Below are 27,182 nucleotides of genomic sequence, written 5' to 3'. Positions count from 1 at the left end.
TGATGAACGGGAAATTTGTAGTGTAGTGTTCATTCCTAGCAATCATGTACGAAAAAGTTCACGTGAATTATTTTAACCGTTTGTGGAAGAAGATTTTTAATGTTTGTTTAATGTTGCAACGTAAAAGCGTTTAATTCAAGCGGCAAAAATGAGACGTAATTGATTTCGATGTATAATGGAATTGAAATGAAATTATTAAACGGTAAAAATAAAGTAATTAATAGTTATGAATAATAATAATAATAATAATAATAATAATAATAATAATAATAAAACTACTGAAGAGGACAGAGTTAGAGACAATGTCGGCTTTTTTAAAGGTGAGTAAATTCCCTCTCTCCCTCAATAAAGATGGGAGAACATTGATAAATAAATAAATAATAATAATAATAATAATAATAATAATAATAATAATAATAATAATAATAATAATAATAATAATAAAATTAATATTAGTTAATAATTAAATGAGAATACAAATAGTCTCGGTCCTGAAGGAAAATTGTTATGCTAAATTTATGCATAGACCGAGGATAATATCAGAGCAGGTACTTAAGTGTATCGGGATTTGGCTCGAAAGTCACTCTGTGTGTATTGATAATAATGACAATATTTATAAAATAATAATAATAATAATAATAATTATTATTATTATTATATTAATTAATAAATATTATTATTATTATTATTATTATTATTATTTATTTATTTATTTTATTTATTTATCAATGTTCATCCCATCTTTATTGAGGGAGAGAGGGAATTTACTCACCTTTAAAAAAGCCGATATTGTCTCTAACTCTGTCCTCTTCAGTAGTTTTATTATTATTATTATTATCATTATTATTATTATTATTATTATTATTATTATTATTATTATTATTATTATAATTAGTATTATTATTTATAACTATTAATTTTATTCTTACCGTTTAACAATTTCATTTCAATTCCATTATACATATTGAAATCAATTGCGTCTCATTCTTGCCGTTTGAATTAAACACTTTTATGTTGCAACATTTAACAAAAACATTAAAAAGCACAATCCTCTTCCACAAACGGTTAAAATAATTCACGTGAACTTTTTCGTACATGATTGCTAGGAATGAACGCTGTCCACACTAGAAATGTCCAGTTCATCAACGGTTTCCTTTTTCTTTTTCATTTCGATACTTTTTTGTGACAAAGACCGGAGGTCCGCTTGAAATATAAAAAAATAACAATAAAAATATTAAATACAAAAAGTAACATCGCTTTTCATGCTTCAAAAAACTCTCATAACCTTTAAATCACTATTCTAGAAGCATACCTAGACTTTTAACATTATATATATATATGAGTACAATAGGAATAAAAATAAAGTCACAAAAACTATATATTGGTAAATATAGATTGGTTCATTTATTCAATGAAGGTATACAAACGTAAAGGGTAAAGAGGGTGCTAGGTAACATTATGAGGATGCGACGATTAATCTCGCGCTAGATGTCGCATCCCCATTATGTTACCTAGCATCCATATATTTATATGCTTTGTGGTTATATTTACCATGCATTGAGCTTCTAAACAAGAAGGATTGTATACACAATAAGTGAAATATAATTGAAAAATATATTTTACCAATATATATATATATATATATATATATTCAGAATGTGAGAGATCATACATAATTATTTCCACAGCCCAATGAACGCCGCAGCCCACAAGAGCCACGCCAGCCAACGAACCGTAAGTCTAAGATTCGAGTTTCGCCCTCCTTTGGGCTCATTTTTAACCGATCCTCCTGCATGCGAGGCAAGTACTCTACCAACTGAGCAAACGCCCCGCACACAAGAAATTCGGTTAACCAATATAGATCACGACGAAATCAAGCTGTAGAATAGACCCACTTCATCTCAACAAGAGACCAACCAGCTGAACCCCAAGCCGATGTCTCACAAGTAGGGATTTTGAACTCGAAAGAACGACGCCATCCAGCGGAGCCAATCTAACGAGCAATTTCTGTTATAGAATTTTCAGAATGTGAGAGATTATATATAATTATTTCCACAGCCCAAAGGACACCGCAGCCCACAAGGGACATGCCAGCCAACGAATCGGATATCTAATATATATATATATATATATATATATATATATATATATATATATATATATATATATATATACACACACATACAGTACTGTTTTACTGATAACAGTTCATCAGTGCGGCTAGACTAGCAACTACCTCAAGCCAGGATTGAAACTCAACCCTACTGCTTCTCACTGTTATGCTATTTGACTGATGCTAAGGTGGGTATGTGAATTTACAATGTTTAACATTGTCCAAACGCATAAGCTCTGTTTGTTTACACAAATAACTTGCTTTTTTTACCGCTAGCGGTAGTTAGTTATTTCACTCCACAATATGCCAGAGGTTAAATATACTGTGTTTTAAACTCAAGAAAAGTGTTCATTTAAAGTACTGGAGTTACGAACGTATGTTAAATTTTATTTGAATTTTTACAAAAATCGTCTGGTCATCAGTAAAGGATATTTTTAGAGATTATGTTTTTTTATGCCAGCAATTCACGTTATTCGCGATATGAATAGTTTCTATGTACTGTTATAGGCATTTAAGGATATTATCACTATTATTTAAATTTATTTTGTTGATAATTATTTTTTGCTTTAATGAGACCAGTTTCTAGTATATGAAGTTTGTGCTTATTGAGGATATGTTTAGGAATAAAGGTGTTGCCTACTAAAAATGTCGCAATTGTTTTGTAATGTGTTCGGCAATAGCATTGTTGTCAGAAAAGTGTCTGATTACCCTCTACAACAAAGTTGTTGCTGTCACGCCTACGTATGTATCTTTTTTTCTTTTACTGCAAGAAATGCAGTCTATGAAATCGACATTTAAATTAATATATTAGGTTGTCCGTACCAAAATCCTTGTACTTTATGGTTTATTGTGTATCTGGTTTCCGTCGAATAATTGTGTGTGTACATTTATTGGAGGTTTAGAATTTTGTATATTAGAGATTCCTTTTTAACATATATATATATATATATATACATATATATATATATACTATTAATAATGTTACTTTATATATTAGAGATTAATTTTTAACATATATATATGTATATAATGTTAAAAGGAGGTTTAGAATTTTGTATATTAGAGATTAATTTTTAACATATATATATATATATATATATACTATTAATAAATGTTATTTTATGCGCGTGTGAAAGTTTCTCTTCTCATTGGTTTCAAAAGGGCTGATCCAATCTTTTGCAAATTTTACACAAAGGTAATTTATATGTCTGACAATGTTCTTAAATGTTTTGTTCAGTAATTCATCGAGAAGTATCGAAAATCGAAAAAATCCGATTCTAAAAATAGTCTTTTTCATAGATAAAAAAGAATTTTTGCATGGTAATATGTTACGTTACAACGACCAAGAGAGATAATTCTCAGCAAATAAATGGAGATTCAATTCTCAGCAAATGATATCTTCTTACAAAAGCAGAACTACATTCATCTGGAGAAATATCTCAGTGTTAGAGCATTCAACGATAGATCAAATGGTCCTATGTTTTAGCCCGGGTGCACTTCACCATTTCATTTTAATTTTTTCGTGTTAATAAGTTCAATTTACGATAAAAGAAGAGATATCATTTAAAATCGTCGCAAATCATTTCTTTGCTTGCGGTTTTTAAAACTAAATATTCACCAGAAGTGACTTTTCCAGGGCATTTATCATCGAGCTCAACTATCAGCTGACGTGATTATGTAAACAAGCACAGGCGGAATTTGATGAAAGACATAATTTTATTTTATTTTTTGCGAATTAATCCACCGGACAAATTATTCCTCATAATATGTAATAATCAGTAGATGATTGATTCTGTAATAACTACGCAACCTGAATAAATTAAAATATCATATTTAAGCGTATTGTTCGACGGGACAATGCCAAGCGTACTGCTAGTATATATGCATGCAGTATTTAGAAGTTATACTATACATATATTTGACTATATATGTGTGTGTATGTGAATAGTTAATTCTATGCTCAATTGTTTTTATCAAAATATGAATTAAATAGAACTTATTACTGAGTCTTTTATTCTTACAAACCATTTAATGAAGTTGTTATATGAATTAAATGATTTTGTTTTTCATTTCTAAAATTGTGGCTGAAATATAACTTCAAATCTTTGGTATGTCACACTTGATCTAGCCAATCATTGATCTACTGGGACATTGGCTGTCATTAAAGCCAGCGCATAACCTATTATACCTGATAACAATACCAGCATTGAAATCCAAAAGTAGATTTTTAGTAATCGCAATTCAACAAAACCCAATGCCGCCAATAAATGGGGAAAATAATAGGCAATCAATGGTCATCATTTCACATTATCCTTTACATAAGATATAAGGACTGGCAAATAAGATATTATAAGGATTGGCAAATAAAATATTATAAGGACTGGCAAATAAAATATTATAAGGACTGGCACATAAAATATTATAAGGACTGGCAAATAAGATATTATAAGGACTGGCAAATAAAATATTATAAGGACTGGCAAATAAAATATTATAAGGACTGGCAAATAAAATATTATACGGACTGGCAGATAAGATATTATAACGACTGGCAAATAAAATATTATAAGGACTGGCAAATAAGATATTATAAGGACTGGCAAATAAGATATTATAAGGAGCGACAAATAAGATATTATAAGGACTGGCAAATAAGATAGCTGACGAATACTGGAAAGAAACCAACTGGTTCTTGTTTTTTTATTTAATAGCAACTAAAGAAGATAAGAATATTTTATTTGCAATCTATTTTAATCATAAAAATAACAAGACTCAAAGGGGCTTGTTTTTCTTTGTTTTTTGGGTTTTTTTTGTTTTTTTTAGTGTCGTAAAACATTTTTTTTTCTCGGAGCGGCTACTAATTTCGTACTATTCTTGTTTTTGCTATTTCCAAAGCAATCAGCATTCGTTAACGAAGCCGATTCAAATATCCGACTCGCCATGACCTACGTCTGCCACCGTTAAATATCTCTGACAGCTCAATTCTAGAATCGTTATCAGTTCTGACAGGAATGCGAAGCTGACACTTACGTTTCCGGTGCCCAGAGGACGGTCTACATGTTGTTTTAATTGCGTCAATTTGCTTCTAACGAAACTCTACCTTTCACCCTATGCCTAACCCTAAACCTTAACCTCCTAAATATTACTAAAATACTTGCAAAAATATGCAACCATAAGAAAACATATATATGTGTGTGTATTTACAACGAGCATAAATATACTGCACTAGCGCTCCAAAAAAGGGTGCAATAACTGGGAGCAAGGTATCATAAAAACAAATATACACTACATCACCTTCCCATAATAGCAGGTTAATCTTTGAGGTAGGCGGCATGGCAACAGAACCAATGCAACATTGTCGCCCTAAATTTGTGATGTGATCGTGCATCATGACAGTAGAACAGATACTACACTACCCACCAACTGAATTTAGCATTTAAGAATAATACATTAGTTTGAAATAGTAGTTTTTTCCTTGTTGACCCCCAAACAAGGCATATCGCCACTTGGACGTAAGGGCTACTACTTGGGACTATGTGTACTGATCAGTTAAATGTCTGTTTACTTTTTTTCATTTAAACTTCTGTAATTACAATCAGGAAAGGAAGAAACAAGGATTGAATTTCAAATTACAGTGGTCTGAGAGAAGAACTCGTTAGAGTGGAAGGATTTTCGGTATCAAAAGGATATTTACAGAGAAATGGTAAATTTGTCATGTGTATGTACGTCAATGGGATGCAAGTACAATTACTGTCAGAGCACGTTCCATTAAAGTACTTGTAAAACAGACGCAGCGATGACATACTACGGAGGTGACATAGGGATTGGAGCTTCGTTTATAGTTCGGGATCAATTAGATTGAAGACTTTCTTTAGATACTATGTAAGAAAGAATGGGTATATAGTACAATGATTACACCATTCATGAGATGAGTGTTTATATACAGAGATATAGAATAATCTCAGATGTGAGCAATTATTTAACACTTTAGAGGCAGCACACCTTTTTTTGCAGCGGCCTTGACAATGTCTTAAATCTATTTGTTCCAATTCATGTTGCTCATCAATTTAATGTCGATAAGGAGTGGAGATTTTTTGCAAAGGTTTTTAGGTTCTTGTTTAGTGCAAAAAATATCCACTCTTCGGATTTCAAGAAATTTTTCTCTGTTATCGGATTTTCATTTTATTTATTTCTATTTTTTCTTTTTCTATTTTTCACATGACTCTTTGTATATCTATAGTCTTGTATTTGTTTTTTTATATCCAATTTATATCCCTTTTTTTATTTCTTATAATTTTATTATTTTTTATATTTTATTACCTATTATTTCGATATAATTCTCATATTTGTATATATATATATATATTCATCCGGTACTCCTTGTATTTTATCCCCTTAGTCTACAATGTGTTTATCCTCAATCTTATTCATTTAAACATCTTTCTATATTTTATCCCTTATAATTTATTCTTCACATTAATTATCTCACTATTATTCCTAATCATTTATATTTCATTTAAGTACTGTTATAACTTTAGATAATCCTTCTAAAATACAACGACATAGGATAAACCACTTATTTCAAGTAAACATAGCTATAACTCATTAATACAAATGATTAATTAAGTAGCTTCTCTCAATTCACTTTCCTATATCTCCCTATAATATAAGCTAGCATATTAGCTCCTCTTCTGATGAGAAGCATTAGGCTCTGAAATATCACGGTGTAAACCTTTCCCAGTCACCGGTCACTAGATGTGACCCCTGACCTTGTCGAAGTTGCAATAGTCGTAATCGTCCTTTACAAGATTCTCCCACGTCGCAGGCCACGTCGCAGGCCTCAATACCGGTGTCAGCTTAAAATTAATTAGCTTCTCATGCAGACTAAAAGAAAACAAACGCAGAGATTTCTAGTCTACTAAAGTTAATTCACGATATTTAAAAATGTCTTACATATGTACAATTGTTCAGTTCGATCTCGTTACACCAGAAACAGTCCAGAAATATATTCTTCATTCTCTAAGGTGGCGGCGATGGACGAAAGGGAGTTGACGTCTTCCTGGTGTATTGTTCTCTCTCGAGACTCGGCTCCAATCTGCTAATTTTGGCGCGGGCATTTGCTTATATATCGAGGGAAGGGGCGGTTATGGGCTAAGTCGTTAAACAAATCATCGATCAGCACGTCATTCGAGGACGTCCCGATGCCTTGCACGGGCTGAAAATCTGTGATCACAATCTCATTCACACGCTTATAGGGATTGACCTTTTGACCCCCGTCCAACCTTACACTCAAAAGCAAGACATTCTTGAGTCGGATTTTGCCAAGCCAAGAACGAAATTATACTTCGTTCTAGCTTTCTAATTGACATTCTTGTTATTTCTCTCTCACAATAAACTTATACATCTCTTTTACAAAACACACTCAAGTCATTCTTTCAGCTAGGTTACACATAATTTTCCGGCCTTACTCAGTGCTTCGGGGGTCTCAATCTCTCACAACGGGGAGCTCTATCGGTATAAAGTGTTCTTACTTACCCTGCACCTCTAATTGATGCATACCCTTACTGAATAAATGAATAAATCTCTATATTACATATATGTATATAGTTTTATAAACAGTGATTTCTCCCTCTCTCTCTCTCTCTCTCTCTCTATCTCTCTCTCTCTCTCTCTCTCTCTCTCTCTCTATATATATATATATATATATATATATATATATATATATATTTGTGTGTTGGTGTGTATGTATTATTAAACAGAGTCGAGTTTTCTTCAATGTATCTACTTTAATTATAATTATACCCTATACGAAAGAACATAATTTAAATTTATACATAGGTTAACTAACACCACAGAAAATGATGCTATAATAATTTATATATATATATATATATATATATATATATATATATATATATATATATATATATATATATATATATATATATAGTCCTGGTCAAAATCATAAGACCACTTAAGAAAGTAAGCGTTTACGCATATTATCTAATTTTTAATCAAACAAATGGTTGAAACCATTGCCAAAAGGGAACATATGATGGAAAAAATGAAATCTACTTCATTCGAAACCTTAACCCTAATCTAATATTTTTTTTTTTAAAACAAACATTTTCACCTGGTCAAAATGATAAGACCACTGATAATTTATCTAACAAAAGGCAATTATAAATTACTAAAAAGGGTCTCACTATTTAGTATAGCCTCCATTATTACGAATTACTTCAAACATTCTCTTCGGCATGCTTGCGACTAAGTTTTTTATCAGTTGCGAAGGAATTTTATCCCATGTACTGAAAACTGAATCAGAAAGTTCCTTTATCGAATTATACTGGGTTCCATCCTTGAACACTTCTTTTGCCATCCACCCCCAAAGATTTTCAATGGGATTGAAGTCCGGAGAACATGCTGGATGATCTAACAATTCTATATTATTTGAAGAAAAGTATTCTCGTGCTTGTCGCGTTGTCTTGCTGGAAAATAAATTTCTTCCACACAGACGTGGACCTTCAGTCCTGATAGAAGCATTTTCAAGCATTGAAATGTACTTCAATGATGTCTGGCAGCCTTTCACTACTTACAAATTTTGGGTCCCAGCTGGCGAGAAAGCACCCCAGATCATTAAAGGCCCTCCTCCACTATGCTGAGTTGAAAAAGTCTCTTTGGACAAATTTTTATCATGCCAATAGTGTTGAAATCCATCTGGACCATCTAGGCTAAACCTTTTCTCATCGGAGAAAATTACATTTTCCCACTTCTCTTCATCCCAAGTCTGGTATTTGGATGCATATTTAAGTCGGTTAGTTTTGTGCTGTTCAAGAAGACGTAGGTTCTGCAGTCACTTTAAATGATTGAAACCCTTCATTTTCAGATGCCTTCGGATATTTTTTAGTTAAAAAAATTTAGTTAAAAGTTTGTTTCTTGGTGAAAGGTTTATAGAATTTTAAGTCAGGTAGTGTGTGTATGTGGGCGTGCGTGTGCATGCGCGTGCGCTTATGTGGACATGGCATGCGTGAGTGGGTGTTTTGATATGCTTGATTTGATCCTTGTTTGTGGGTGTATACATGTAGGTGCATGTACGTGGATGTGGCGTGCTGTGTTAGCTTATGTGTTGCTATTTACTTTAGCATCGGAAAATAGACACAGATTTTACCGATTTACAAGATTCGATATTGCTGCCTCGTTTAATCACAAATAATAAGAGAATCAAAGACAATGTATGTTGTTTCACTTACCGAGCGTCCAACACCGTTACATTTTTCTCCAAGATTAAGTCTCGCCGTAGACCGTTTTTCCCGCGTTGATTTTGACGGCATGATGCCGTCAAGGCTATTATCAATGCGCCGCCGACCTGCAAAACACAAAATAATTGTGAATTATAAAGAAATACAGTTTGATGGTTCATTCGTTTGGTATTGTGACAATAAATAAGTCAATACTAATTAGAAATCGTTTTTTAAGTAAACTTATTATAATAATCATTATATTACAATAGTATACTTTTTAACTAATTTTAAATGGACAATACTCATACACTTCGAATGAATGCTTTATACTAAAATAAGGGATGATTATGGTTAAGTTTGTGCTCATATTTGCATTAAATATTAATCCGTATGAGTACAGATTAATCTCTCAGTAAACATTGAACAGATACGATAATAATTAATTTGCCGCAACGAATCATAACTAATATCATATAAAATTTCAAGACGATCAGACAAATAATTCTTGAAAAAAATTATTAAAGTAAATACGATATTGCGGTGACTAATCACTGTAATCACTTATTCCTCTCTAACTCGTAATCGAACGGATACATTAACACTTAGTTCGTTGCAGCTAAATATAACAAAATTTCATATCAAAATTTTATCCAGATCAGTCCAGTAGTGGAACGGAACGACATGCAGACAGACCATGAGAACCATAACATAGATCCCCTATGGCGCACTTTGATCTTGGCCTGAAGCAAGCTTGTATTTGTGATAAAAAATGATTTTCTGTTTTTGGTTATCTACGAATTATTGTCATTTGCGAACTCTACCTCTTACGACTAAATGTGACATTTCTGTGCTTTAAAATATAAAGACAGGTAAAATATTATCTGCAGTATTATAGTTAGAATTTTTATAGGTCGCATTCATTTGCATATGCGGAGAACAACTACTTAAATAGTACTAATTGGGGAAGACAAGAAGTTGAATGTTTGAGAGTTGAGAGAAAATATTAGAACCGAGATTTATTGGTGGCCATTGCGATGGTGATGATGTTCGGAATCACAATATTTTAGAATGTATGAGGTACAGCTAACTGCTACATCCTTTGTGTATATGAAATCACAATATTGAGCAATATATACCAAGCTCATCTGTTGTAAAAGACCTAATTGAATCTAATAGTTAATAATATTAATATTTGCTTAATATGCACAAAGTTTAAATTCCAAAGAACTTATAATTATGAATTATTGTTTGGTTGTGTTTGTTTTACGGCTTATCAACCCTTTTCAGCTTATTTAATGCCAAATTCAGTGATTTTGAAGAAAACATTTTTTAATAGCATATATTTGTTTTTTCCAAGTCGGTTTCTATTTAACCCAGAGTTTAGACCCTAATAGGTACTACCACTCCGGGTCAGAGTGGACCTGTGAGCAATGGCAATTAAAGGGTAGCTCCACACTCCCCAGGGCCCGCAAGCTGGGGCCTCACCATCAGATATAAGTTAAGGTCATATCGAGGACCTATTATGAAGTAAATAATGCATTTACATGGAGATCATAATAATAATAATAATAATAATAATAATAATAATAATAATAATAATAATAATGATAATTATAATAATAATAATAATAATAATCATAATAATAATCATAATAATATTAATAATAATAAAAATAATATTAATAATAATAATGATGATGATGATGATAATCATAATAATAATAATAATAATAATAATAATAATAATAATAATAATAATAATAATAATAATAATATAATAATAATAGTTTTAATTTATTTTATCTTGAGTTCTGTTTATTGGTCGTTTTTTCATGACTTATATTGTTATAATTTCATCCAGTTAAAACTTCTCAAAATTCTCTCATATATTTTCTGTAAAAATGACTCACCATTAGCCCAAACATCGGGATTTATTACCACATCTGGGCTGGTACATTTATTACTTTCTCCTCCTCTTCCCCTCCTATTTCTATTAGAAAGGCTTAAAAAGTTTCGAATCTTAGAACTCAACTGTCAAGTAAGTAACAACCCCTGTCCAATCACCGCAATGTTGCGTATTTGTACCTGTTTAATGGAATATGCTCTGGTGAACATGTATCATTCGTGCTCTTTTGATGTAAATACACCAATTAATCTTACAAGCAAGAAAATACCGCCCTTTCAGATCCCTAGATCCTGCCAATATTCTACTCGTATAGTTTCTTCCCTCGAACTGCTACACTTTGGAATTTTCTCATTGCTTCTTGCTTCGACTGTAATTACATACAGAAATTTAACTAGAATGCGAACAAACATCTCTTTACTACATTCCTACTAAGAGGCTATTTATAAGTGCGATCCCTAATAGTGTCTCTTTATGATCAATGTGCCTTCTTTTGAGTGAATAAGAGCAAAAAAAAAAATGATTTCTTGTGTGTTGTTTTAACAAAACGTTTGCTTAACCAGAAGTTAAAGTGACACAAAACATGCAATTTAAAAAATATAATCAATTAAGAATGTAAATACAGCTAAACTTTTTGCAACAACTTATGATCCAGCATCTGAGCGGTCAATTATTTTGTTTGCACTGCATCTGTTTGTGGTAATCTCTTTTTAATTTACAGACTACAACATGCTTAGATTTAATTTTATCGTAGTTATGACTTCATTAGGCAATTCTAAATGGCCGTTGTATTGTGAAGTATAAACACGGGTCAGTTTCTATCAAGGAAGCAGTTGAACTTTTGAAAGGCTTATAGTGTTTGAGAAAGATGATGTAATAGATTAGATGAGTTAGAGTGTAATAATGAATTGGTGAACTTTTATGAGGGCAAACCGGAGGGAAACAATTATTCTGTCACGGCCTTGGGTTCGGGACGTGCAAGGAAATCAGTGCTGCACATATTGCTTTTCAGATTGACAGACGATTTCAAAACTATATAAGTTGGCAAAACATTTAAGTTCACTTATTGGTCCCCTGACAAAGGAGGGATTGGACATAGTAATTCACTCCTGTTAGTCCGTTTCTCCGTTCGTTTATTCGAACTTTTCTCAATAACCACTTGGACTTTTTTGGAAATTTGCATAAACATTAGTCATGGTTAAAGTAAATTTTTGCCAGAACGGATTTTCTGGGATAACTCTGGTTGCCCCCTTAGAGAGCATTATATGGGTAAAATTACTCCAAAATCGTTGATCCGTTCATTTGTTCGCAATTTTCTCAATATTCACGGCACACAACGTGGGGGGGCGAGCCACCGGTTGTGTTACACCCAATCTTTGCCAATCTTCTAGCAGGTTACGCAAAGATTCCGAAGCGATCAACCAATCAGCTTCAAAAGTTTCAATGGTAGCGTGAAAGATGAAAAAATTATAACCAAAAATAACTTGCAAAATGCAATGTCAACGTGAAATCTCCACCTCTTTCCACATATTAAGAATGGCTTTCTACATAAACCATTTTATCATGGGAGGGGGAACTCACGCTTTGAATTAATTGTTTAAGTCTTCGCTTCTGCCTGTTTACATAACCTTTAGGAAAATCTTGTAAACTGGATATGTAATAAAGCATTAATATATAAAACGGTTATGCTTCTATCTTTCTCTCTCGAATGATTTCAGGACGAAAAATCTAATAGTAAAACGGTGCATATATAATTGCCTCCGATGTTTGTTTTTTTAATATAAACATAATTGTTATATTTTGCTGATGGCGGTCGTCATATGTGTTTTAAGTTTATTTAATTTCTAAAAAGCCAATCTTTGTCATATCTCGATTTATACATTCGTTGGCGATAATAAAAACACGCACAGCTGGTTATAAAAAATATTTCTTTTATTTGAAAATATAACCTTTCTGTTTTCGAATGACAAATTGGCAAGTCTAATGGCGTGCGCGCCAGTGGTAGTGGTGGGGGTGTTGGTAGTGGTGATGAAGAATAATGTGTTGCTAGCACCATCTCGTTTCGCTGTCTTGACGCCCTCTGTCTTTCTCTGTATCGCTTTTGATTTGGCCCAGATGACGTCAACATTCAAACCATGTATTGTTTTAAAAATGTGAGTCACAATCGCTGACAAGGGAATTAAAATTTGACTTCGCTTTGACGTAATCTTCCAGGCTTTGCATCCAAACATGTGACTGACTTTTGTTTGGCGATAGTCTTCCGGAGATCTGGATTATTCCACATAATGAACAGAAGACATAAAACTGAAGAATATTCGCAATTTCATTTATTTCAAACTGTCAGAATACGGGCACATATCTTTTGAAGACTCTTCAAGTTTTTATTTGACGAAACAACTATATATGGTTTATATATATATATATATATATATATATATATATATATATATATATATATATATTCAGGCAAACATTATTAAAAACAACAGAGATACCTTGCTTAATGATTCTTTTTTTCATTTTTTCGATCTTTCGTAAGATTTTTTTAACTTCAAGATGGAAGGTATTTACAAATGTTCCATGATTCACACGAGCGCTTTCGATTCTTGAATCATCATCAGGTGGAGATAAAATATTAAAAATGGAAGTGAAATATATAGTTACGAATGATAAAAAGAGTCAATGAAAAGTCGATTAAAATATACATTTACGAGTGATAAAAATACTCGATTAAAAATTAGGATGATAAAAGGCAATGTTAGTAAAACCAGTCGTATACTGGTTATGCTAAATATTTCAGCACATTATTGCTACTTTCAAAATTAATGCTATTTATAGATGGGTGTTGGGTTTTTATATATAGTGCTTCAAGTATTTTTAATTTTTTACAATTACTTTCTCGTTGCAAAATCCTTGTGTTGTCCACGAGGACCTTTCTAAGATTAGAGGGGGGACAGCTAGGTTGATTTGTTAAATGCTGGTATATTGAGCTAGTACTGTTCAAATGCATCGTTAATTGACGGGACAATGTTGTTTTTGTATGTCCAATATATGCGTTTTTATTTTCGGAGTTACACTCTCCTAAGGGGCATTGAACTTTGTACACAATATTGGTTTGTTCCGACATTGTCCCGTCAATTAACGATGCATTTGAACAGTACCAGCTCAATATACCAGCATTTAATAAATCAACATAGCTGTCCCCCCTCTAATCTTAGAAAGGTCCTCGTGGACAACACAAGGATTTTGCGACGAGAAAGTAATTGTAAAAAAATAACAATACTTGAAGCACTATATATAAAAACCCAACACCCATCTATGAATAGCATTAATTTTGAAAGTAGCAATAATGTGCTGAAATGTTTAGCAAAACCAGTATACGACTGGTTTTACTAACATTGCCTTTTATCATCCTAATTTTTAATCGAGTCTTTTTTTCACTCGTAATCGACTTTTCATTGACTCTTTTTATCATTCGTAACTATATATTTCACTTCTATTTTTAATATTTTATCTCCACCTGATGATGATTCAAGAAAGAATCGAAAGCGCTTGTGTGAACCATGGAACATTTGTAAATACCTTCCATCTTGAAGCTAAAAAAATCTTACGAAAGATCGAAAAAATGAAAAAAAGTATCATTAAGCAAGGTATCTCTGTTGCTTTAAATAATGTTTGACTGAATGAAGGAATGCTGCCTAAATACACTAATATATATATATATATATATATATATATATATATATATATATATATATATGCATGTGTGTCTATAAGGTTAGTGCAAAAATGATGTCGTTTTTGACGTTTATATATATATATATATATATATATATATATATAAACGGCATTATTTTGCCATCAACCGAATTATATATATATATGTATGTATATATATATATGTATATATATACCTATCTTTATATATATATATATATATATATATATATATATATATATATATATATACATATATATCTGTGTGTGTATGTGTGTGTAGAAATAAAGTTAACTTGAAAAAAATTTCGGACAGAAAGGGCTGCCCTGCGAGATAGATGAAGTTCTACCTGATCAAAGCGAGCAATTTATAGACAAGATACGGAGATACAAAATTAATGTTACATTCGAACTTTATGACATTATCATATATATATATATATATATATATATATATATATATACATATATATATAAATAAATAATCAGTGATGTTCTGCTCTTTTTATAATGCTGAGAAGCATTTGCTTTGAAATACCATGGTCTAAAGATGTTTCCCCGCTTATGTCCTTTTCACTGTTTTTAATCACCCTCATCCTTATTGATATGATGATGCAATAAAGTTCTAATGTAAATTTAATTTTTATCTCCCTATCTCTCTCTCTCTCTTCCTCTCTCTCTCTCGCTGTATATATATATATATATATATATATATATATATATATATATATATATATATATAGATGAAACGATGCAACTTTTGTGTAGCATAATTGCCATAGATACATTTTCGTAACTAATTATACACACACACACATATATGTTATTATTATCGGCCCACAAGGAGCTTTCACACAGTCCCTCAAATATCCCTCCTCTTGATAATAACCTGTAATGTTCCCTGGAAGCTGAGTGACAACAAGTCTCTGTAGGTTTTCAGTACTCTCCGCCTCTTTCGATAGTATTTGCAAATAAATTTGCAATATCGCAACAACTGCTTGTCATAGATGTCTCGTTGGCAGCGGCTATGGGATTCACTGGAATTTGAGTGGCAATAAGCCTCCCCAACGTCCAAGTTCTCGCACCCGTTGAGCGGGGTCTGGTCAGTGCTCTTCTCGGTCTTTCCCTTTGGGGAGGGGATATGGTAATGGCGGGATGGCGGTTTAGAGGACTTATCGGTATGCCACTTCAACGTTCTTGGTTCCATGTAGCGCTTCATGTTTTTCCTTTGCAGCAGTTTGTCTGGCCCGCGCATGTGTCTCATGTGTGTTAGTTAACACATTCAAGGCTTTTCCTTGATATTTCAACTGTTTTCATTATTGTTATTCGTTGTATCTTTCCAGTCATTCCTTTGATTCCAATTTCTCTCATGCTTTTTTCAAAGTTTTTTGGGATTGTTCCTAGTGCTCCTACGATTATAGGTATTATTTGGACCTTCTTCATCATCCATATCCCTTTCCGTCTTTTTACTAGCACTGTGTATTTGCTCCGTTTTTTCCTTTTTTATATTCACCCTGTGGTCAGCTGGACAGGAAAGTCTACGATTTGATAAGACTTTTCGTTCTTGTTAATTATTACGGCATCCGGTCTTCTTTGCATGGATGGGTTTATCAGTTTGTATGTCCATGCCCCATAGAGTTTTGTTATTCTCGTTTTCAAGTACTGTTGTCGGCTTATGTTTGTACCACTTGTCTGTACGTTCGAGATGCAGTTGTTTGCATAATTTCCAGTGCACTGCGCTTCCCACTTGGTCGTGCCTGTTCTTGTATTCCTTTTTGACCAGTTTGCTTTTGCATTCACGTACTATATAGTTTATCGTTTCGTCTCTTTGTCCACACAGTTTGCATTTACTGTTTTCTTTTGTTTTGTCGATCTTTGCTGTGACGTGTTTGGTTCTAACCGAGTTATCATACGCTGCACTTATTAGAGATTCAGTTTCTCGGTTTAGGTGTCCTTTTCGCATCGATGTCCAGGTGATTTTGTTATTTTCATCTTATGAATATTCCGTGTAGATTTTTTCCCCACTGTTCCTTTCTGGTATTATTTGTAGCTATCTGATTTTCGTTTTGTCGATTTGTTTATTATCCTTTCCATGTGTTGCATTATGTATTTTTCCAATTCTTTGTTTGTGTCATGCACCCAGTCTTCTATACAAACTAGTCCTCTGCCACCTTCTTTCCTTTTCACAAATTGTCGGTCAACATTGTCCTTTAGGTGTAGTATGTTGTGCATGGCCATGAATTTTCTGGTCTCCTTATCGCCTTATCGAGAAGTCTCAGTTATTCTTTAGTTCACTTTATGAAAGTCCTTAGTATCTCACTAGTGATACTGCCCATGTATTTAAATCTTTTATTAGGTTTATGCTGTATAATTTTGTTTTTAGAAGTTTTTTTTTTCGTTCTCCTGAAGTATTCCTTTCCAATTCTCTCTTTCATTTCTGTTGCTTTGATGGTGTCTGCTTCCAGAACTCCCAAGTATTTATAGGCGTCTTGTTCCCGTAGCGCCCTCATCTCCGTTTGGTATGGTAGCTCCATACATTCTGTCGTCTCCAGTGTTACCTTTCTAATAACTAGTAGTGCGCATTTTTCCATACCATACTCCATTTGGATATTCTGGCTTAAGGTCCTGATAGAGTTATTAAGTGTCTCTAGTTTCTTTTCGGTCGTCACAAAATTTTTCAGTTCGTCCATGTACATTAGGTGGTTTATTTATTCATTCATTTATTTATATACTTCTTCTTCTTCTTCTTCTTCTTCTTCTTATTATTATTATTATTATTATGTACCTAATCGTACGACAGAAAATATTTTTCTTAATTTCTTTCTGTTTGTAGGTTCTACATTGCAGATATATCAACTAAAAGACATTTTAAAGCTCTTAACTGTTCATTTAAGTGCAATTATTTGCATCTTTTTGCACTAGGTTCACACAGTTGACAATCTTATTTTTAACGGGCCCAGCTGCTTCTATGACCGCTGAGATGATTGGATTCTTTAACAAATATGTGTTTTAGTAAATTAAGTGTACACTTTCCAAAAATCTGGAAACGCATTCGCCATCTTTGAATTGAATAACAAGTAAATGTAATTAAAATAGCAAACTTTGTTACGCTCGTTAAATGAACATTTTTTTTGCTAAAATTTCTATATTTCTTTTTCGCATTTTCATTATTATGGTGAATCACGTAGAAATTAGAAACGTGACGTTTTCTGCCCCCCCCCCGTATTCCAACTATTGTAAAATGTAATTTCCAACTTTCACGATTCCTTATGATGAGTTGGCTCTGACATTAATTATGTCGCAGATATAACTGTATCAATTCCGAATGTCAGCGTGTAAAATCATATTTAAAGCGGAAGTTTTAGTATATATTTGAAATAAGAGAAAAGGTAAAAAATTCGATTAGAAGTGTAAATATTTAATTGGAGGTGTAAGTTAGGATATTACGTTATAGAAAATAAAAAATACGCTGATAAAATATTTTGAGAAAGTTGTTATGCTGAAAGTTGCATTATGTACTGGAAAAAAGAATGTTTTGAATTCAACGTATAAAACTAAGTGATGATGTGTTATTATTAAACTGATTTACATCTATCGGGTAAGGGTTAAGGCTAGATAAATGTAAAGCTTTTATCCTCCATTGGATTGGATAAAAATGAAACATTTTTAAATAACAATCTAAACTAATCCGCCATTTAACATAAGAATAAGACGAAGTACTCAATACATGCAGGTTGTAGAGATGATAAATTCTTTTCTGTGAATGAGAATAGTTGTATTTAAGAAAATTATTATTTTTCTTACAATGGAAATCGAACTATATAACACTGAGAAAGAACATTTTGAAGTCAATATAGAACCCAAAATGTTCTTATTTCATATTAGGGACCTTATGTCAATAACGATTAAGTTAGCTAGTGTGAATTTTAACAAGGGTCACACTGTGTGCATGGCCTTCAAAACAGAATCATTTTCAGGATTAAATGAATAATGAGTAGGATTATGACAACAGCATATTCTTTCCATTGTTTTGACTCTCGAGTATATATCCGACACAGTTAGACACAGTTAATCAACCGAAAACCACACCAGTCTTTATAAATAAGATATCAACGGATACACACTCGAGGGTCAAAACAATGAATGGAATATGCTGTTGTCCTAGCACTAATGATGAGTTACGTAAAATTGAAGTAGGAGGAAGAGGTCAAACGCTGCATGCAAAAACAGTGAGAGACGAATGACGTCATGTTTTGGGCGAAACGAATACTGTTTTCAGATTAGTTTGTCGATGAAACCTGTGCGAATGAGTCACCATGTATAATGTAGAACTAATCTGAGCGGGACATAATCTGAGTTTCTATCCGTGTGCCTCACTTTTTTCGTCGTTATAATATTAAGCTTAATAAATGAATAACTAGTTATGATGATATTAGTCCCCTTCTCCTGAGTAATTTATCTACAAATATAACCATATATGGAAACTCTCGATGAATGTCTCCTTGTGTCTTTCCTGCGTGAAATGTTTCATGCGTTTTAGTTAAATAGATTGTGACGACCGACAGTCACTCATAAAACAAGGCGAAGAGAATCAGTGCTGTCAAACGATAAAACATGTACAAACACGTCGCACATGTATGAATAAATAGGTCTTCATATTGTTATTAAAATGGTGCAGAGAGATGTCATTGTTTAATTCATTTAACATCCTTCATATGTAAACCATTTATCCTTCATTAAATAGCATAGCGATACTAAAATTATTCTAAAAAATATTATAAAATAAAAACATTTAAACTAATACATAAGCTAAAATAAATTTAAAAAACAACTCCAAGAATGCATGTGTTTAAACAAGGTAACCTATATATTCCACAAATTCTACAAAACGCGTGAGTCAGCCCTCTTCAAAACAGAAACAATAAAAAACGAAGTAAAATCAACCGACCTTTTTCTGAAAGAAGCCCAGTATCACGCAGACATTAACTTCATGCCAATGAATCTGATGAGTATGGTAATTAAAATAAACACCAGTTGCATTTATCAAAACTCTCGTTAACAGGCATTTCATGCATTTTAGCACGACGAGTTCTTACGGGGTTTAAACCGGAAAATTCTGTGCATCGTAATTACCATGAATATATTTTCACCACTTACTATCTATCTCTACTCATGTATTGATCAATGTTCAGGTAAATACCATAATTGATTAATAGAAATGTTATAACATTTTATACACATTCATAAAATAATACTAAACTATCTTAAAATGAGATTGTGATGTATAAATCATTACTCAGTCTGGAAAAATGATGATTATGCAGGAGATTTCTGTTATTTTTATCAATGCTTACTACTACTATATATATATATATATATATATATATATATAGATATATATACTAGCATTTCAGCCCGGTGTTGCCCGGGTGTTTGGCTGTCTATGTTGAGCAAAATAAAAAAGTGGTAGTAGGAAGGCAGGCTCGAGCCCGTACTCCGAAGGGAGAAAAGAACGGGAAAAACCCTGACGCTTTTGTTGTTACGACCACCGCCAAGTTGGAATGGACGTAGGTTTAAATTAGGGCTAGAAAGGAGAGGATGACTTTCAAAAATATCGGCGAAAGCAGCGACCCCCCCACCTGTAGAAAAGTGCCCAGTTGAAGGTGAAGATATGAATGTTTTTAGCCAATTTTTCGATATTTGTCGTCTGAAAGGTCGAACTTCCAAATGATACTGATCATGGTAAAATTTGTCGCCTCTGTCGAAAGTTTTAGGCAGACATTAAAACAAACATACATACATACGTTTATATATTGGTAACTAAAAATTTTCGACCCAAACCGATTAAATGCTTGCCCTATCTTTGCACAGCCTTTCTGTAAAATTTCAAATGTTTAGACCAGAAATTGTCTTAGTAATTTGGTAGAAACCGCAGAGGTCATTTTTTTTTAAACTTTGACCCCATTATGGCCCCTTAACATTTATTGTTTTGGGCTCAAATAATATTATTAAGTTAGATCCGTGTCCAAGGAACCTATATCTAAAATTTCAATTGTTTGGACCCAAAATTGGCGAAAGAGTTTGGCAGAGTTGTCAAAGTTCAAGTCGTTGAACTTTGACCCCATAACAGCCAAATTTCTGACCGAGAACGGATTAAAAAGATTTTCCCAAAGTTCGGTACCCTGTACATCTAACTTCGAGTCTGTAGACTGTAAATTGACAGAGTTATTGTGTGGGGAAATGTACACAGACGCACACACACAGATACACACACAGACACGTTCAGTTTATTGTTTTGGCTCAAATAAAGTTATTAAGTTAAGTTGTACAAGGCATTTATATCTAAAATTTAAAGTGTTTAGACCCAAAATTGTCGGAGGAGTTTGGTAGACTTTTCAAAGGTCAAATCGTTGAACTTTTACCCCTTAATCGCCAAATTTTTGTCCGAAAACCTATCATATCGATTTTCCACAATCTCAGTACCCTGTATATCAAATTTCGAGTCATTAGACTTCAAATTGACAGACTTATTGCGTAGGGAAATGTACACACACAGACACACAGACAGAAACACAGACAGACAGGTAAACAGGCACGTTAACTTATGTTTATATATATATATATATATATATATATATATATATATATATATATATATATATATATATATATACTAGCGGGGGTACCCGGCGTTGCCCGAGTGTTTGTTTCCTGGACGGGGGGGGGAGTTTTAAAAAATGTTATGGTAGGTAAGTAGGAAGGATCAAACCCGGAGTCATGAGTAAAAATAGGAAAATAAAGTGCGAAAAAAAAAAAAAAAACAAAAAAAAAACATCTGCAACGTTAACAGTTCGGCCACCAAGAAAAGTCCATTCCAGTTGTTTAGGAAAAAAAAAAAAAACGACTACGGTAGGTCGGCGCGAACGTGAAAATATAATGTGAATTGTCCAGAACGCTAACCACTACGCCACAGAGCACTGCAGATTAGTTTAGTGATTTTAAATAACTTCACATGAAAGAACTACGAAGCCAAACCGGTGTTCTCTTCTCAACTGTTCCTTGTGAACGATCCCCAAACGGTGTTAAGTGGTGGTAGGGGGAGGAGGAATTTATTAGAGATAAAATATTTTACCACTTCCATTGATCTTAACCAATTTTGGCCGTGACTTCTCAGCAGAAACAGTATAGAAATCTAAGATTATCGAGGAATTTGAGAAATAATAAGCCTATAACACATCTCAGATATTGTTCTGCCGTTTGTGCATATTATATTTGCATGAAATATCTTGATTTTTAATCCTATTAAGGTCAAAATCCGACGGGAAAAAATGAGTTCATTTTATTTATATAGAAGAAGAAGATAGAAGAGAAGAAGATATATATGAGAGAGAGATAGATAGATAGATAGATAGATAGATATGAGAAAATTTGCCATTAACCTGGTAGAGCTTTTTCTATCTTGATAGGCGTGCCTTTTTATTGAAAATGTACTTTGTCATGTTAATTTATTACTATATGTAAATACTAGCATTTAAGCCCGGCGTTGCCCGGGTGTTTGGATGTGTATGTTGAGCAAAAAAAAGTGGTAGTAGGAAGGCAGGCTCGAACCCGTACCGCAAAGGAAGAAAAGAACGGGGTAAAACCTAACGTTTATGATGTTATGACCACTGCCACACCGGAAACGACATTTTTTAAAATTAAGGCTAGACAATCTAAAGGAGAGAATAACTTTAAAAAATATCGGCGAAAAAAGTGACCCCCTTGTAGAAAAGTTCCTAGTTGAAAGGGAAGATATTAATGTTTTTAGCCAATTTTTCGATATTTGACGTACGAAACTTTAAAACGATACTGATCTTGGTAAAATCCGTCGCCTCTATTGAAAGTTTAAGGCAGACATGCAAACAGACGTACATACATACATTTATATATTGGTAACTAAAAACTTTCGACCCAAACTGATGAAAAAGCTTGCCCTATCTCTGAATACCCTTTATGTAAAATTTCAAATATTTAGACCAGAAATTGTCTGAGTAATTTGAAAGAGACCGCAGACGTCAATTTTTTAAAACTTTGACCCCTATTATGACCCCTTCAAATTTATTGTTTTAGGCTTAAATCAAGTTATTAAGTTAGATCCATGTACAAGGAACCTATATCTAAAATTTAAAGTGCGTAGACCCAAAATTGTCGGAGGAGTTTGGTAGAGGTCTCAAAGTTCAAATCGTTGAACTTTGACTCCTTAATCTGCAAATTTCTGGCTAAAAACCGATCAAATCGATTTTCCCAAATCTCAGTACCTGTATATCTAATTTCGAGTCTGTAGACTAAAAATTGACAGAGTTATTGCGTAGGGAAATGTACACAGATACACACACAGACACGCAGACACGTTCACTTTTATATATATATAGATTCCTTTATGAGGAAACTACCTGCATAACTAATATATAATTATGGTTTTATTTTAGAAAAATTGTGAATTAAATGTGTAAAAATTGAAAAAAAAAAGAGAAAGAACAGATGAATTAAAATAAAAGACAAAGAGAACTAAATAAATATAGAAGAAAGAATGAAGAAATAACGAAGAGGGGAAATAAAATGAGGAAACGTAAAATAACGATAATGAAATAAAATAAAAAGACGGTAACGAGAAAAAGAGATAAAGATAAAAAGAAACTAAAAAGGGAATAAACATATGAATAAAAAGTAAAAAAAAAAAACAAATATGAGAAAAATATTGCAACAGAAATAATAAAGGAAAGGAAAGAGAAATAAATACTATGAAAAAGGCGAAAATAACTAAAATCGCAACAAATCAGATTAAAATGAAAATATATGGAAAAAGGAAAAAGACAAAACAATGATGAAAAGAAAGCACTTGAGAAAATGAGGAAATGAAAAAGTAAAGAGAAAGAAAATAAAAAATATAAAAAAAGAGAAGGAAAACAAATAAACAGAGAATGGTACGAAGCTTGATTTATGAAAAAAACTAATCGTAAATCAATATTTGTTTTGATTTTACTTTGGCTCTCAAACGCTAATGTTTTTTTTTTAAACAATTTCCGAACGTTTTACATCTTCTTTACTGTTTCAGATATTCATTCGCTTCATCTAGAAATATTCAATTACATTTATTATTTATAGAAATATGCTTCAGGTGAAAATCCGAACAAACAGTATTTTCTTTATTTCTTTTTATTAGTTATTTCCTGTGAATTTTGTAAAATTATCCACAAGAAACTGATCCAGGAAAATGTTTTTCATTAATATTTTTCTTCCTATCATCTAAAGACAACATCGTAAACGTACTTTTAGTTTTTTCCTCGTTTCCATTTTTCACTTATCAACCCGCAACAGTTCACGTATCCTTGCATGCAAAGGTTTTATTAGTTTGGAAAAGAGTGGAGTAGGGTTTTTTTTCGTGCTCAAGCAGAATTAATTATATAGTTTTCTAGACTAAGCTTGAGTTAAAATTTTAATGACTTCCCTTTAATCGCGTGTAGCAATACTTGGTTTGTTATGGTAAAATTCAAATTTTTATTATAAGTTATACCGAAAATATAATACACAAGTACATTAGTATTTAAATAGTTGAACGATAGCTATTTATACAGAATGTTGCATCATGGGAAAAAGACGCGCCAACCCATGAAGGTGAGAAGAAGCCCAGATAATTTGTAAAAGCACAAAATATGAAATGGCATGATAGACATTACTAGCTAATCTGTAAAAAGATTATATTTTTTTATTTTATCAGGTTCATCAGAGGACTGAAATATAAAGGTGAAAAATGGACGCCTATAAACCCAAAATATCATATTTCCCCATGTATAAAAGTAGACCAGTTCTGAGAACGATAGCCATTTTTAAAGATGGCCACCGACTTTTTAATACTATATGACAGCTTATCTTACAAATATTAATACAAATAAACACAGAAACATGGAAATTACTTCATAATATTTATATTTAAATTGTGCATCCTGTTGTTAATTTTATTTTTATTTCGGACTATTAGTCTCATCTTTATTAGTTGTTGTTTGTTTGTTTTTATTGGTTCACAACGTTTCGGCCAACTTCCTCTGGCCTTCGTCAGGTGGTAACCGCGACGGATAGGAACTTCGAATCTCCTAACTGCATTCTCAGCCATCACTGCCATCCGTGGCGCAGTTGATAGAGACGTTGAATCTCTACGGTTCCAGATGAACATTGTCTGAAGATAGCGGTTTCAATCCCACCCAAAGCGTGCCAGAGGTAATTGGTCAAAAATGTGGTGAGACGACGACAACTACGGATGGCAGTGATGGCTGAGAATGCAGTTAGGAGATTCGAAGTTCCTATCCGTCGCGGTTACCACCTGACGAAGGCCAGAGGAAGTTGGCCGAAACGTTGTGAACCAATAAAAACAAACAAACAACAACTAATAAAGATGAGACTAATAGTCCGAAATAAAAATAAAATTAACATAAAAATGCTCATCTCAAAAAGTAAAAATTCCAATTAAGGAATAATATATATATATATGTGCATCCTGTTGTTTAAACTATATTACTATGAATAGCCAGAATTTAATTCTAAATCAAGAAATTTTAGAGGAAAAATCACAGCAATGAGTAGTTTGGGACAACTGGCAGTTCATTAAGTTATATGGAATTCCTCGTAGTCAGATGAGTCTCCATAAGATGCAACACATGTTTGCTGTAAAAGAATATACTTGATTGAGTGTTATGTAGCTGCAAACCTATTTTACTGACTCGGTCAAGTCAGAACTGTTGCTTTTGATAAGTTATTTACTAAGAAGTGCACTGTTGATAAATTACACCAACACTTGATCTATAACGAGTGGAAGATAAGAAAGACGCCTAAATTTAATATCCAGATTTTAGTCTAACTATAAATCTAAACTAGTTCTCCAATGATAACGACGAAACGAAGCCACGGACACGTATGTAGGAGCAGCGTCATCATGACGTATGCAAATGACCAAGACGTGGCGTGAGTTGACAATGAATAGAAGAGAAGGAAAAGTAAATAAGACAGAGATTTTGAAACTATGTAGCGGCGACATCGACTAAGAATAAGATGGCAGACGTGAGGTAGACGTGTAACTCCGTTATGACCTGAGAGACTGGAAAAGACGTGTCGCGACAACAGAGTTTTGTTAACCATTAACAAACAAGACAAGCAGTAAAAAATAAGATGCAGGTGTAGTTTGGAAAGTACCTTTCAATAATACCTTTTGTTAAAACTGAAAAACATTTCTTTCCTTTGTCCCTTTGCGACTGTCTCTGCATACAACGCGTTGAGTTCGAATGAAAATGTAACGGCCACGTTACGACAGAAATGTTGTATATAAGTTCACATCGTACTGCTATAGCTAATGTGCAACTTACAATTCCTTCCTCTCCGGTGTCAGCACCGTTTCACTTAGGAAAACTGGAAAAAATGCTGAAAATCAAATGGTATTCCAAAATGGTCGCTTATATATATATATATATATATATATATATATATATATATATATATATATATATAAAATTTATTTATACAAACATTGATGGCTACATATGTGCATATATGTTTCTGTAATCGCCCGCGTTAGGGGATTACGTCTCCAGGCCAAGAATTATCACATATATATATATATATATATATGTGTGTGTGTGTGTGTGTGTGTGTGTGTGTGTGTGTGTGTGCGTGTGTATGTGTGTGTCTGTGTGTGTGTGTGTGTGTGTGTGTGTATTCTTGGCAGTACATCGCAAACGAAGATTCTAAGAAGGGGTTGTCCACGTCGACTGCAGGCACGCTTCTGCCTGACGAGCTTGATGTGGGACAAGCTGGTTTGGCCACAACGGTTGCAGTCAAAAGTCACGTCAGGTGTGGCTGCTGAGGCTTCCCGAACCTTCCTCCTGCAGCGCTTCTCTCGCAGATTTTCTGTGCGGGAGATCTAAAAGGAGGCGACAGCATGGTGGACAGTACGTCGCCATGTATCACGGTCAGCAGCGAGAGCAGACCACTCGAGGTGGCCAATGTGGCAGTCACTGAGGGACTTCTTCAGAGAGTCTTTACATCTTTTCTGCGGTGCCCCTCTGTCACGACGGCCAGTAGAAAATTCGCTATGTAGGACTATTTTTGTCAGGCGATGATTGTCTATTCTGGAGAAGTTTCCGACCCAGCGTAGCTGTGACTTCAGCAGCATGGCCTCGAT

General features: G+C 33.1%; 1 protein-coding gene across 1 annotated transcript in view; it reads right to left on the bottom strand.

The window, feature by feature from the left end:
- The window catches only part of LOC145278789 (short transient receptor potential channel 7-like), a 570,160-nt gene that overhangs the window by 273,754 nt on the left and 269,224 nt on the right, over window positions 1-27,182 (bottom strand). The window contains exon 2 of the mRNA XM_080130690.1: window positions 9,364-9,479. Coding sequence (XP_079986816.1) covers window positions 9,364-9,444 — 81 coding nt within the window. The 5' untranslated portion in view covers window positions 9,445-9,479. The remainder of the gene's footprint in view (window positions 1-9,363; window positions 9,480-27,182) is intronic.

This window comes from Euprymna scolopes, chromosome 1 (genome assembly GCF_053919585.1).
Source record: "Euprymna scolopes isolate OS-2025 chromosome 1, ASM5391958v1, whole genome shotgun sequence".
Taxonomy (NCBI): domain Eukaryota; kingdom Metazoa; phylum Mollusca; class Cephalopoda; order Sepiida; family Sepiolidae; genus Euprymna; species Euprymna scolopes.
The sequence above is the reverse complement of the archived record's forward strand: the minus strand, read 5'-3'. Positions and strand labels throughout refer to the sequence as shown.